Source organism: Anastrepha obliqua, chromosome 5 (assembly GCF_027943255.1).
Source record: "Anastrepha obliqua isolate idAnaObli1 chromosome 5, idAnaObli1_1.0, whole genome shotgun sequence".
Taxonomy (NCBI): domain Eukaryota; kingdom Metazoa; phylum Arthropoda; class Insecta; order Diptera; family Tephritidae; genus Anastrepha; species Anastrepha obliqua.
Window position 1 is genome coordinate 74719627 of NC_072896.1, and position 14810 is coordinate 74734436.

The 14810-nt window shown below is 37.5% G+C and overlaps 1 protein-coding gene across 9 annotated transcripts in view; it reads left to right on the forward strand.

The window, feature by feature from the left end:
- The window catches only part of LOC129247419 (muscle-specific protein 300 kDa), a 290571-nt gene that overhangs the window by 132659 nt on the left and 143102 nt on the right, over positions 1-14810 (forward strand). For all 9 annotated transcript variants that reach the window (XM_054886543.1, XM_054886545.1, XM_054886544.1 and 6 more), the window contains exons 8-13: positions 280-433; positions 498-658; positions 2231-3199; positions 3384-3557; positions 4483-4720; positions 6839-9621. In XM_054886543.1, the coding sequence (XP_054742518.1) occupies positions 280-433; positions 498-658; positions 2231-3199; positions 3384-3557; positions 4483-4720; positions 6839-9621 (4479 nt within the window). The remainder of the gene's footprint in view (positions 1-279; positions 434-497; positions 659-2230; positions 3200-3383; positions 3558-4482; positions 4721-6838; positions 9622-14810) is intronic.

Below are 14810 nucleotides of genomic sequence, written 5' to 3' on the forward strand. Positions count from 1 at the left end.
TTATCAAACTAATCATCTAAGCTAATTGCAATCAGTCATCGAATATACTCACATTCTATTAAAAATGCTGCGTCTCACCTACGAAACACAGTGTACAAAACACTATGCTTTTTAGATAAGATTTATAGTAAAACTTGAGTATTCCAACTAATCCTATTATTAGAAAAAGTAAAATTCTTAAAAATGTGTATAAAAATGATAATAGTTAATAGTATTTTTTTTTTGGAAACAAAACAGATTTTTTTAATAACCCATATATCTTTTACGATTTTCGAGCAGAATTTGTTGGAGGAAGTTCTGGCGGAGAAGGACAATGTCGAGGATCTGAATGACGCTTGTGAATTGCTCATGGAGCACAGCGCTTGCACGCGTGTACGTGATCAGACAGTGGAGACACAGGCTAACTACACCAAACTGCTGACATCAGCACAAGGTTAGTGTTTTTTATTGTAGAGTTTGAGACATTCGGCACATTTGCTGATTGATTTATTTCTCAGGTCTTGTTTCTAAGATTGAGAAGAATCTCTCTGACCATACCGAGTTCTTGAACTACAAGAAGGAAATGGATGCCTGGATTGAGAAGGCGCAACAAATATTGGATGGCTGCACTGCGGATGGTGACGTTAGCGAAATCGCGCAACAATTAGAAACCGTTAATGTAAGTTGAATTACTATAAAAGTAAATTCGAGTTTTTGATAATCTGATAATCTTAATCGGTGATCTGTTTACCACCAACGTAAGTCTCATTAAATACGTTAAAGGGTACGATATGCGCCAATTAATAAGACCTCGGTAACTTTCATAGCTATTTGTCAGTGAATTTAGTTAAAAATAATAGTAAGAAATGGCGCTTATGCCTTTTGTTAGAAGTGTGGTCGAGCTTCTCTTGCTATTTGTAATGTGCTTCATGATGTCTTTCTACAAATAGAGTCTATAGATCCCAGTTTCATGCCGCCCCCGAACGGCTGATGCTTTTTTATGAGCATCTTTTTCACGGCACAAATACAGTCAAAGGTTTGCCATTGTCTGCCGAGGGGCCTCCGCTATAAGAAAAAAATACCAGTCTAACGGTTAGGCGCGATAGAAGTGAAACCTTCCGTAAAACAAACTGAGAGTGAATGAGACGAAAGCAGCATTAGGAGCGGGATAATTATAGGTTCATTATAATATTGCTATAAAGTTCATATTTTATTTTCTTCATTTTTTTATTATTCATCCTCAATTTTTTCAATTTCAACAAATGATACGAGTGGCTTATGATAGCTAAAATATGATACAAATGCTTTGGTTTCGATGTTGTCAACATATCTTTGAAATACCGCGTCAATTGTTGTTTTTGATCGTGTTGTCGATTCAGTGCGATTGTTACACATTTTTAAATTGAATGTTGTATTGAGAAAGTCAATTAAAGGAACCGCTGTGTCCAATGCAAAATTTACGTTAAAATCGCCACTTAAAATCATTGGAGCTTTATCGTAATCTTTTCTAAGTATCTGCGATACTTCTGGTGTATACTTTATTAAATTTTCGTGAATGAATTTCGTGATGCTATTTATTGATTTTTTTTCTGTCGATATTCACGATACTTTTCTGCATTATTTTTCGGCATAATTGCGGTAAATATTTAAAAATGAAAATATTTACGAATATAAAAATACGGACGCAATACAGTACACGTGGTTGCTATTATGAGCGTCGTAACGCGTATAATACACAGGCGTACTAACATACACACAAACATTCGTAGGACGCTTGGTCTAAGCAAGTATTAGGTAGTGTAGTATAGGTATACATAATGCCTTCTCGCTCACCCTGGCTCCGTACTACGCAGGAGCGCACACATACGTACTAGCATACATACAAACATACATACGTATGACGCTTGAACTAAACACCAAAGCAAGTAATAGGCAGTGTAGTATACATACAATACTCACTATACTAGCGTGGCTCAGCAGTACGCAACCACACACATATACGTATATCAACATATAACGCTTCGTAGCCAAGAGTGTCGCTTTTTCGTTTCATCGAGTCTCAAATCACTCCCAACGATTCTAAAGAAGTTTTCACTTCAAAAACTTTTTCTAATTATTATATAATTTGGTGTCTCATACCCGGAGTTACAAATTTGGGCACTACCGGCCAGGAAATACTAGACATTTTAAAAATTCTAGTTCGCTTCTACTTTTCTTTTCAAATAATTTCCTTCTTTCTCTCTTCCCACAGTCGCTTGCTTCTCGTCTACCCGAAGGTCAACATCTGCTCGGCATGGTACAAGATGCCTACACGAAAGCTTCGAATGTGACACCCGAAGGCAAGCAGGAGGTATTGCGTGATCTTATGACTAAAGTACGTGAGGACTGGGATGCATTGGGACTCGCTGTCAAACAGAAGTTGACAGACTTGAAACAAGCACAAAATCGCTGGTCCGACTTTGCCAACAACCGCGATAAGCTCGAGAAATGGCTTACCGCCACTGAAGATACACTTAAAATCACTCCCGATACTAAGGGTGAATTGAGTGAAATGAAGACACTGCTCGAACGCTACAAAGCACTGCAGATCGAAATCAAACAGAAGGGAAACGACATCGAGAATTTGTTGGGCGAAGCTAAAGGTTTGGGCACCGAAGTGGATGCTGTACACCAAAAGCAGGCACGTTGGGACAAAGTGAAGAATGATTGCGCCACCTACATTAAGGGTCTCGAAAACGAAATGGCTGACTATAATGCCTATCATCAAAGCTTGCAAGATATCGAGAAATGGCTACTGCAAATTTCCTTCCAACTTATGGCACATAACTCACTGTTCATTTCGAATCGCGAGCAAACAGAAGAACAAATCAAACAACATGAAGCACTGTTGGATGAAATACAAAAATATCAATCGAATTTGGATGATTTGAATGCAAAGGGACAAGCGCAAATTAAACGTTACGCACCGACGACACCGGCCATACGCGACACCGTCGAAGAGCAGCTGAAGAATATTCAGGAAAGCTATAATTCGCTGTTACAGACGTCAGTGCAAATCAAAAATCGTTTGCACGAGTCGTTGGCGAAATTCAAGGAATACGAGGATACCTTGGACAGCATAATGCGCAATTTGGAGGCCTATGAGCCGGTTATACAAAACGAACTCGATGCGCCGGCCACGAGTTTGGAAATTGCGCAACAGCAATTGAAGTGTGCGCAGGTGAGTGTGAAGTGCTAAGCAACGGGAGTAAGATTTTTATTACCTTTTGTGCTTAAAACAAATTATAATTAGTATTATTATAAAATAACGAAAATAGTTTTTTTAAAAAAAGTAATAATGACGAACACTATTTTTGATTTTTTAAACTTATCTTTAATAATTTCTAAACATTGCATTTGCTCAGGATTTGCAAAATAAGCTGAACAACGAAAAATCGCGCCTTGCTGCTGCTGTACAAGCGTGTGAAGCTGCCACTGCTTCCATCAGCCGCCCCAGCTCTCCGCTGGAGACTGCTATGCAAGCCATACCCGAACGCGAGCTCATTGTGCGCGCGAAGCTGGAAGATTTGCTGGATCAAGTAAGTTGTTGACTAAGTTTTTGGGGGCAATTATGCATTTATACAAAAGAAGGGCTTTACAACGCTTAGTAGAGCGCTTATATAAGAGTGTAATTATGCGTAGAAAACGAGTAATACCGATTGAGCGTTAACACCTGTTGTCAGAACACTTTCGAAATCCCTATTTATTTTTCTATTGATTTAGTTTTTATAATTTAAATTTACTAATTGTTTTTGTAATAATTTTCTAATTAATTGTAATCCGCTGCACTTACACTACAATGCGCACTGCTATTTTTCAACAATACAAAAACAAAAATACCCTACCTGCTCATTTAACCACCTCCCGCAACAATTCCTTACGCAAAAAAAAAAAACAAACAAAAATAAAATTACAAAACGCCTAAAGATGCCGAGCTCTGCCAACCAAGCATTGCACTCAAGCAACATCGCCGCTAAAGCAGATGTCGATGTTGATCTACAAGAGGCTAATGACGCTCTGCACGATCCAGCTGCTCAGGAGTGCACAAATAGCAAAATCATGCGTTCGACTAGCGAGCGTGTAAATAAGCTTAACGCACTAATCACTAAGGTAAGTTTGGCGCCTGTTGGCATACAAAACTTTCGACCACTCTGATGCTGCTGATATTGTAATGCTTTTCCTAATGCTTTAGTTTTGTACTAATTTTCGTGCTAAACCTGCAATTTGGGTCAAAGCAACAAAATTTTCTATTCAACATCGTTTAACAAACTCTGCAATATATAAATACATACATACAAACACACATATATACTTACATACATACGTATATAGAATATGTTTTGAAAGGTTTTTGGGCAAAATTACACATTCGCTGAATTAGGTTCGTTGGGCATTATTTTCTTTTGTTTTTTTCTTTGTTTTTGTACTATAAAAAACAAATTTTTGCTTTCTTCATCTATTTAGGTGCAATCCCACTTGGGTGGATTGACCGCTTCAGTGAGTGAATTAGAGCAACAACAGAAACAACGCGCCGAGCTACAAGATTGGGTTAAGAAGCAGCAATCAGCGGTTTCCGATTGGTTAACACGACCATGCAAGTTGCGTCCCGAAGCTGCTAAGCAGGAGCTAGTAGCTATGAATGATTTGTTGAATTCCATTGGCGACAAACGTTCACAATTGATGTTGGAAATGACTGGATCATGTAAGTATTTGAAAATGCAAGCATCAACTAGCGAGTAGCCTGATTGTACTGAGATGAAAATCTCCTCTTTCAATTGAGTTTAGACGGTAGAGTAACACTGGGAGATATTCACTCTAGCTATAGCCAAAATAGAGAAATCTCAACTTTTCTCTATCAAGTACTCTACAAAGTAGACCATTGGTACCTCTCCTCTAGAGTTAGTTTGCTATATCCCTGGGTCCAAATGAAGCTTAAATTTATTTGGGTGTTGGCCCATTGATCTGGCTTGCACTTAAACTAAAAACTTAAGACTGTTGAGAAGGTTAAAATTGCAGCTGCTGTGTATTATTTACTGCAATATGACGAGCAAAATGAAAAAAAAAAAACAGAAAATGTTGGCTGAAGAAATGGTATAATAAACGACCCATAATGTATACCACTACCAAAAAAATTACAAAACATACAGGAAGAAAAACCATCTACAGCCATCCAGTGCAATGGTGGAAGGGAGTAAAGGGATCTAGGCTGGAGAACTGCCTCAGGCACGGAACCTCAAGTGCCTAGCCGCCAAACCCAGGCATTTGCAAAGAAAGTGTTCAAGAGTCTTTCTCTGCATGATCCCCACCGCCTCAGCAATGGGGGTTGAACATAAGTCCAAGCTCATCCGCATGAGTTCCGATTACCTAGTGACCGGCGAACGCAGCTCTGAGTTTGTAAATTGAATAGCGGGCAATCCCCTGCACTTCAAGCGTCCTGCTTCCGTCGTACTGAGGCCAAAGTGTTTTTGAGATTAGATTTGATTCTTTATGAGGTTTGCACTTCGACCTCTTGGTTCTTCATTTTGAGATAGCACACGATAAGATACAACTCCATCTGTCTTGCGCTTTTTTAAGAAAGAAATTGTGCAGTTTCCCTTTAATAATGGTCAAGAGGATACCGGTGTCTGAGATGGAGACAACTGAAACCGGTTCTGTCGACCACTTTCGGGCAATGTAATCGGTAATTTCATTTCTTTCTAAGTCCTATGCCCTGGAACCCAGATAAGATATATGTTTCCTGCACGTTTGATAGGTTTGATCTCCTTGTAAGAGTTGACTAGAACAGAGATACAATATGACGACGACAGGGCCTTGATCGCAGCTTGACTAATGGAAAATATATTTATGTCTCCCTCCCAACTGCGACCCTAAGCATTTTGAATGCTTGGAGGATCCCGAAGACCTTTGCTTGAAAAAACTACTAATTTTCGGCAGTTTAAAGTAGACTGAACTGTTGGCTGATTTAGAGAAAACCCCCACTCCAAGATTTCATCTTGGATCCTTCGGTGAAAACAGAGGTACCTATGTTCGTATAGACTCTCCTCTCCTTCCAATCCATGATAGCCTTAGCACAACCCTTAAAACGAAGTTTGTGAATGGAGAGATCATGAATACAACCATAAAGGCTAAAATAAATATACAATACAGTCCAATCGTGATAGTCCGACATATACGGGACCGACTCGTTGTCGGATTATCAAATATTCCAGGCTACCGAAGGTTCCATTTAATGACACGAAAAGACATAAAAAAATCACATCAACACCGTTAGAAATCGCGAGAGAACTGGCGTCGTTCAAATTTAATGACAAATACTTTGTAACCGGGAAACAAAAGACAATCCCCCTTTGCTGCTCTGCTACGACTGATCAAAATAAAATAATGCTAATTACATCCATAGACGTTATGAGGTTGTCGGATTACCGAACGTGTCGGATTAAGAAATGTCGGACTATCACGATTGTACTGTATTTCAATAATTATTTGTTTCTACATTTTGTATTTTGGCTCTCTCTTCATTGGCATTTCATGTTGACTCAGGCCATCGTTTGTGCTTCAGTTATTCTTTGAAATTTGAGCCTCCCTATAGTTAGAAAACCTCTGCTGCACTTAACTTGAAGGGAAGAGCTTTGAACTTACTAATGATTTCAAACACGAAAGACCTGGCTTCTTACGGACTAACAGGACACTGGTTTTGGCCACCAGGTGCAGATACGTCTTCTGTAGGCAACCAACATCTAACTTCACCTGTCATTCTGACTTTTTCACATTCCCTTGTTAAGTTCCTTGTTTAAACATTTCCATTTTCCCTTACTTTTAGTGGCTGACGAAGACACCGATCTCGACGATAATCTCGACAAACTCGAATCCGAGCTGATGGACGCTATCGCCAAGAAACAAGCTGGCCAAAATGATATCGACAGCTACCGACAAGGTGTGCAAGATGTTCAAAACTGGTTCGACTCGCTAATCAAACGCATGGATGTATTGGATAAGGGTTCTGGTTTGAATTGTGGCCAGAAGGTGGCTGCCATCAATGAAATCAAAAAGGAATTTGAGGAACAGGGTCCCAGCAAAATACAAGAACTGAAGGGCAAGGCGGCACAGGTTGCTGAGATTATTAGCAACTTGGATGGCCAGCAAGTAGAAGAGCAAATGAAATCGTTGGACCGTCGTTACGCTGATCTTGGTAAGCGTATCGATCGTAAGGCACAACTCTTGGATGTCACCAATAAGGGTGTTGATGGTGCTAGAGGCGAAATTGATCAACTGCACAACTGGGTCAAGGATAAGATACAAGAGCTACAAACACCCACTGTTATGGGCTATGAACCAAAAGCTGCTGAAGCACGTCAACAAGCTATCAAGGGTATTATGAAGGAGGCTGAGGCAAAGAAGTCACAGACTGATGCTTTGGAGAAACGAATTGCCAATATGAAACCTGAACTTGAACCTGTTGAGTACGCACAACTTGAATCTGCTCTACGCCAATTGAACTCAGAGCAAAAGAATCTTTCAGAAGTGCTGAAAAGCGAATTGGATCGTGCACTGGATGCATCCAAAGCACGCAAAGCGCTCGAGGTTGATTTGGAAAAGGCGCGCGCTTGGTTGAAATCGAAGATTGCCGAAGTGCGCAAATTGCCTGTGTATCATCCACTGCCATCGTCCGAAATCGAGAAGAAATTACAGGAGAACAAGAAGTACGATGACGAAGCCAAACAATTCAACGATTCAGTATTGAGTGATGTACAACGCCAAGCGGCAAATATAATGAAGGACTGCCCGGAGGCAGATAGAGCAGCTTTGCAAAAAATACTTGATGAAATAGCCGGCGATTATCAAACGTTGAAGGAAGAGAGCAGCAAGCGTGCTAAGGCGTTGGGTGATCTTTTGCAGGGGCGCAAAGCATTCGAGGATACTATGAAAAATATGGGTGATTGGTTGAATGAGATTGAGACCGCTACCGCTGGTGAATTACGCACCACCAGCGTGCCAGTTTTGGAGGAGCAAATGGCGCACTACAAAAAATTGCTGGCAGATGCTGAAGGCAAGGCCGACTTGATGAACAATGTTGCTGAGCAAGGCAAGGGTATATTGCCCACACTAAGCAATCCTGACAAATTGAAACTAAATGACGACATCAAAAACTTGAAAGACCGTTACGGCAAAGTAACGCAGAATATCAAGGATCGCGTCAATACACTTGCGGATCATATTAAGAAATACAAGGATGCTAAGGGCAAATTAGCCGACTGCATGCAATTCCTCAGTACTATACAACAACGTTTGCGCGATTTAAACAAACCTATCGGCTCAAAGATCGAAGACGTTCAAGACTTGCTGGGCGCATATGAGGACATTCTCAAGGAACTTAAGGACAGCAAGAACAAGATGGGCGACATACAAATGGATGATTTGCCTGAGTTGCAGAGCATATTACAGCAACAGGATGATATGATCAAACTGATTGAAGATCAGTTGGCTCATTTGCGTCAATTGTTGCTACTTCGTGAGCAGTTTATTGCGCTGATCAATGAGATTATCGCTTTCATCATGAAGTACACTGATGTTATAATCGACATTGAGAACTCGCCTGACAGCTTGGAGGACAAAATCAATAAGTACGATGGTGTGATTGTTAAGATACAAGAATGCGAGGGTCTTCTCGCATCCGCTACCGACAAAGGACAGAAGATTGCATCTGAAGGAACAGCTGCCGACAAAAATAGCATCACTGAGCAATTACAATCGCTGAAGAATCAATTGCAGAATTTGCGCAAGGCTGTCGAGTCACAACGCCAAAAGCATCAAGTGCAACTCGAACACCATCGCAAAATGGCTGCCGAACTCTCTGAAATTCTTGATTGGTTGCATAACAATGAAGCTTCCGCAAAGTCGCGTCCACTATTGGATCGCGATCCCGAATCTGTGGAACATGAAATACAAAAGCATCAAAAGTTGTGCAATGAAATCCAAGAATATTTGAATAAATTCAACAAAATCAATGATAGCGTCAAAACGGAGGTAGGCATGCCCAGTTCGTTGGTCGAAATGCTTTCCGAGGGTCGTTCATTGGTCTCCTCATTGCCACAAGAGCTTGAAGATCGCGAGAAATACTTGATTAATAACCGCGACTCGCGCCTTGAATACATGAAATTGGTGGCCAAGTTCAATGATTGGGTGCATGAAGCAGAGACACGTCTCCAAAATAGCCAACATGGAATCGACTATGAAAATCTTGTACAAGACTTGGAAGAGCACAAAATCTTCTTCGGTAATGAGACACCCATCAAGAATTTGGTACATAAACAAATCCAAGAGGCAGCCGATAAAATCTGGCCATCGTTGAACAACTTTGAACAGTCGGAATTATCCAGAGAATTGGCGCAATATCAAACGAAATTAGCAAATACATTTGCAACGGCGAAATCGCAACAAGGCGAATTGGAGAAGGAAGTCGAGCGTTGGCGCGAATACCAACAGTCGGTGGAGCGCGTTAAAGCGACAATAGAGCGTAGCAAGTTCAGCGATGAACCGGTGCAGAATTTGGCCGGCCTGCATTTCAACATACAGAAGTTGACGCATGCCATTGGCAATGTGCAGGTGAGTTGAAAAAGATTTTAATGTAATTATTTTTAATTATGCAACTATTTTTATTTTTAATTTCAATTTAATTATTCTTAATTAAGTAATTATTTTTATTTTTAATTTAATTATTTTTAATTCATTAAATGCAATATTTGAGATTCTGACTCAAATATGAGGTCTCGCCTTACCTATCAACTAAGTCACATAGTAGTCAGAAGTATTCATCATGTGATAGTTACATATTCTAAGTTAGTAGTTATAGTTACTTAGCAAAACCAGCAAAACTCTCGAATGAAGTTTAATTAAGGATTATGAACGTATAGCTTGGAAATACATTTTTCTAAAAATAAGAACTTTTGCACATTTTTCATTTCTGTGCAGTAGTAAGGAAGAATTGTGAATCTGCTTCTGATAAGTGGCAAATGATTACACCTATCTGACGAATGCTATGGGGAATTGAAGACTATTTCTGTTGAACTGTTGAACTGTTGACTAAATAGGTTATATGCCCGAGCCCTCCAATACTAGCCACTGCTCTGTTCTAAATTTATTTATTAATTTTGTTTTTAATTTCTTTAAATTTAATTTTTTTAATGAATTCTTCGATGAGCACCGGAATGATTTAATTAATAAATTTAATTTTATGATTTTATTTTATGTTATTTTATTGTTATATTTTTATTTCATTTTATTTCATTTTACTTTGTTTTAAAATTTAAATTCTACAATTTTACAATTTAACCTAATTTTTTTTATTATATTTCATTTTATTTAGTACATTTTTTTATATTTAATTTAATGAATGTTTTTAAATTTAATGTAAATATTTTATTTGATTTTATTTTATTTCGTTTTTTTTTACATTAATCTCATTTTGTTTTATTATTTTAATTCAATTTAGTTTTTTATATTTCATTATTTTACATTTTATTTCATTCATTTTTTATTTATTTTTATTCTAGTTGCCCTAATTTCAATTAATTGTATATTTTTTACCTTATTTAGTTTTATTTAATGAAACTTTATTTAATCTAATTGGTGTTAATAGGTCTATGAATAAGTTCGTGCGGTTTTTTTTCGAAATTTGAATTTCGGATCATTCCCATGGCTTTTAAACGTTTGGAAATGGTTGATTGATCAACTCCCAAAGTTTTTGCAACCTCTTCTTGCGTTTGAGCCGGATCTTGATCGAGCAATTCCTCCAATTCGGTATCCATGAACTTTGGCGGCGCGGCCAAAATCACCACTTTTAAAGCGTGCAAACCACTTCTGGCACGTTCGCTCAGCTAGAGCATGCTCACCATAAACTTCCACCAAGATACGATGACTTTCGGCTGCTTTTTTCTTCATATTAAAGAATTCCCCGCAAAAACACATTATTTGGCACGAAATTCGACATTTTCAAGTGTGGTAAAAATATTGTTGTTTACGCTTCAAATAAAAAACTTATACTGACGTTTGTGCCTTACGACAGTAGCTCTCCAATGAATGTTTGGAAATGTGGATCGATGGAATAATAATCAAGTTACGCCATCTGTTGTAAAACCGCACGAACTTATCCATATAGATTAATTTTTAACTTAATTCAATTTAATTTTATTTTATTTAATTATGTTTTATTTAATTATTTTACTTTTTTTTTGTATCAGTTGATCTGTTTTTTACTTTATTTATTATTTTATTATATTTCTCTTAATTTTGTATTACTTATTTTATTTCATTCTATTTTCTCTTATTTTGTTTTATTTAACTTTATTAAATTTCATTTCATTTTAATATTCAAATTCTAAAATTAAAATTTATTATTTTATTATTTTTAATATAATTATTTTGCTGTATTTTATCTAGTTTTGTTATATGAATTTTTTATTTAATTTTATTTCATTTTACTTAGTTTTATTGTATTTTATTTCATTTTATTTTTTACAATGTATTATTTTTTATTTTATTTTATTTATTTAAAATTTAAATTCAAAAATTTAATTTAACTTATTTTATTGTATTACTTTTAATATAATTTTTTGATTTATGTTTTTTGTTTTTTATTTTAATATTAAGAGTTAAGATAATTAGTTTAATTTTTGTTTTATTAATTTTTTTATATTAATTCATTTTAACTTTTTTATTTAATGAAATTTTATTTAACGATATTTTTTTATGTTAATTTGTAATTAAATTTTATTTCATTTTTTTTGTATTTAGTTCTTTTATTTTTTAATTTTTGTGTTTTGGAGGCTACTTATGTATTTTTATTTATCACCAAAGCGACTATGGGCCACTGTTTATATGTAGACAGAAATATCCCACATTCAGCATATTTTCGCGTCTGGTCTTCACATTCCGCTTTCAATTACTCCTGGCTTATGATTTTTTTGTTTTAATTTGCTGCCGGCCGGCAAAAGTTGTTAAGAAAGTTGTTCGGTGCGGTTTGATGCGTTTGCCTTTTAAGTCTCTTGCTACGTGTAGCACGCACCACACCCATGTGGACAGGTCAGGAAAATGGCAGATTGCAAGTGAGCGAAATTAGCCAGCTGCAAAAACAGAGTATTCAAAGAGCGCAAATGGACTTTATTAGCTGAAGCTGCTGCAGCGCAATACTCAAATGAGCAAAAGCCAAAAAGACAAGGCAGCCACTCTCAGCTTACTTTGAGTAAAGAGTTAGCTACAAGAAACATGTGGTCAAAGTTTATAATAAAAAAAGTGAAATATGTGAAAATGTGTTGGAGATAGTATTATCGACTGTTGTATGGCGGCAGCTAAATGACATCATCATCAATATCACCGTCATCGTCACCATCATAAAACGCCGAGCCAACAATCGCAAATAGGTGGAGTTGAGCTGCTTCAAAGGCATATTATTCTCGTGTGAGAAGGAAAATGTGAAGTTAAATTGTTGTTTGATTGTGCTTTTCTATGACTGACTACAAGCATGCAGGGTTAGGCTGGATTGCTTAGGAAGGAAATTGGCGAGAGATTTAATTTGAGTGGATGTACGAGTATAAGCTCACGTATGTATGCATGTAATACGAGTATAATTTTTTACTCTCCCACAAAATTGCACACTTTACATTTGCATCACTCCCCATCTCTCTTCACTTTTCTCTCTCTCTCTCTCTCTCTCTCTCTCTCTGGCTCGCTCCTTCTGAAGTATGCTGGAATTTATGGAAAAGTGTTAGCCGTCTTGGCCATTTGATGCACATTAGCGCATGGTGGCTTTATGTTTTCTCGATGCGTCAGCTGTTTCTCTGCACATCTTTTTTGATTTCGCTTGTGCGCTTTAATATTTTCTTCTTTGTTTTTGTTTTAATTTTTCATTTGCTTGCATACAGTTGCATACTCGTACAAGAGTTTCTCTTCAACTTTGCCACATTTCGTTTTGTAAAAACACCGGCTTTTATTGGCTTATTGTGTGTGTGTGTGCGTTCGTGCGTATACATGTTTGCTAGTGCATGTGCTTGTGTTCGGGAGAGTGCACATGTTAGTATATTTATATGTCAGCTTAAATTGGAGGCTTTTACTGATTCTTTGGTGCCCACTTTCATAGATATCTCCATACATATAAATATATAGAGTGTATGTTTATATGTATGTGTATGAGAGCGCATTAAATTGTTTTCACATATTATTTTATAGTAATTGGAAAAAGTTACTGTAACAATTAAGGCTCTTCTCCGGTCATGGACAATTAATCTTCTTTTCGGACAATAACTTAAGCCGGCTTAATAACTTTTACTATTTGTAAAGGTTTAACGGGTTTCCATATTTTCTTAATTTTTCAGTTTCTACCGCTTTTCACTTACCTATATGTACGCGCATATTATATCTTTCATAGTTTTAATTGTCCTTTCAAGATGCAGTTCATCTTTCGATCTGTAGAGTAAGTATTTTTGTTACTCCACAATTGCAGGGTCTTTCAGTCCTATGCGTCTCTTAATGGCATTACTTGTCAAGGAGCAGACATTTTTTGGTGCTCCAAGTCCGCTGTAAACCGTTTTTCTCTTAGCCGTAGCCCCATACCAATTGAAATTTACGTTAGTTTCGGTCTATAAACTAAAAAAGTTTTAGCCAAATAAAAGAACACTGGTGAAATCATTAGGGGCATGAAGTTGCAATCTGGTTTTCCTTAACGTGGCCTGGTCGAATGGGGTTGGCATTTATGCCGGTTCCATTTAACAATTCCACAGGTTGTTCGCCTTTGCTCATTGAGATTGCTTGAGAAGCTCCATAAGTTTAGCTCATTTAGAGCCCGTTAATGGCTCCCAGTCCCCCCATATTCTGGCGATGATTAGTTGATAGAAAATATTCGTGCTAAAACAGGCTGCGAGACATGGAAAGATTGACACTTGAAGGAAACTCTAGTCAATTGGTCAGATTTCTCATCTCAATTTCAGGTACTACCATGTAACTTGGCACAAAGAGTAATACTAACGTAGCGGTTTGCTTTGCCAAACTAAGTTCGAACTAAGAAGAGAACCAAAATCACACAATACAATGAATTAAAACGACCAAATGAGGCACACACTATGCACACAGATGCTGGGTAAAGTGGCACCCATCTTAACTGTGATTGGAGGGGGCTGACTATGCGGTTATACAGACCGCTAAGAACTCTCGAATAGCTAGTGGGACATACTTGTACATATACGCAAAATTTCTTAAACGAAGTGCGGCTACTCAATAATTAGACTACTCCAGTAAAACATTGTGTTTTGATCTCATATGAATTAACTTACTATTATCACCTTGAACTTTCTCTTTCCTTTTCCCTATCCATACATCCAATGTGAATAATTCATTACTCAAAACACTGCTACCAGTCTTCCCTGTCAGTTTCTTCATAAAGCGTACCACTTTTGGTGGCCCCGAAGGTAGGCGGCGCATGATCCGGCGGATAAGATGTTTGCTCTTAGGCTACGATGCTGTAAAGTCACGAGAGAGAATGCGAAATGCGCTGGTACATTGTCTTAGCTTAGAATCTATGACAGGTTCTTTCACAATTCATGTAATTTCTTCCTAGTCTCTTTACGGAGATGGTATAAAATTTAGCTTCGGGAACCCAGTGATGCTGCCAGATCGAACCAGTTTACGAATTTTTTTCAATATTTTTATTTTGACATCGCAAGGCGAACTGTGCACATTAGATAATAATACGTGTTATCTACCAGCCTTCTTAGAAGCACCTAAACAACTCAAAAACTGAACGC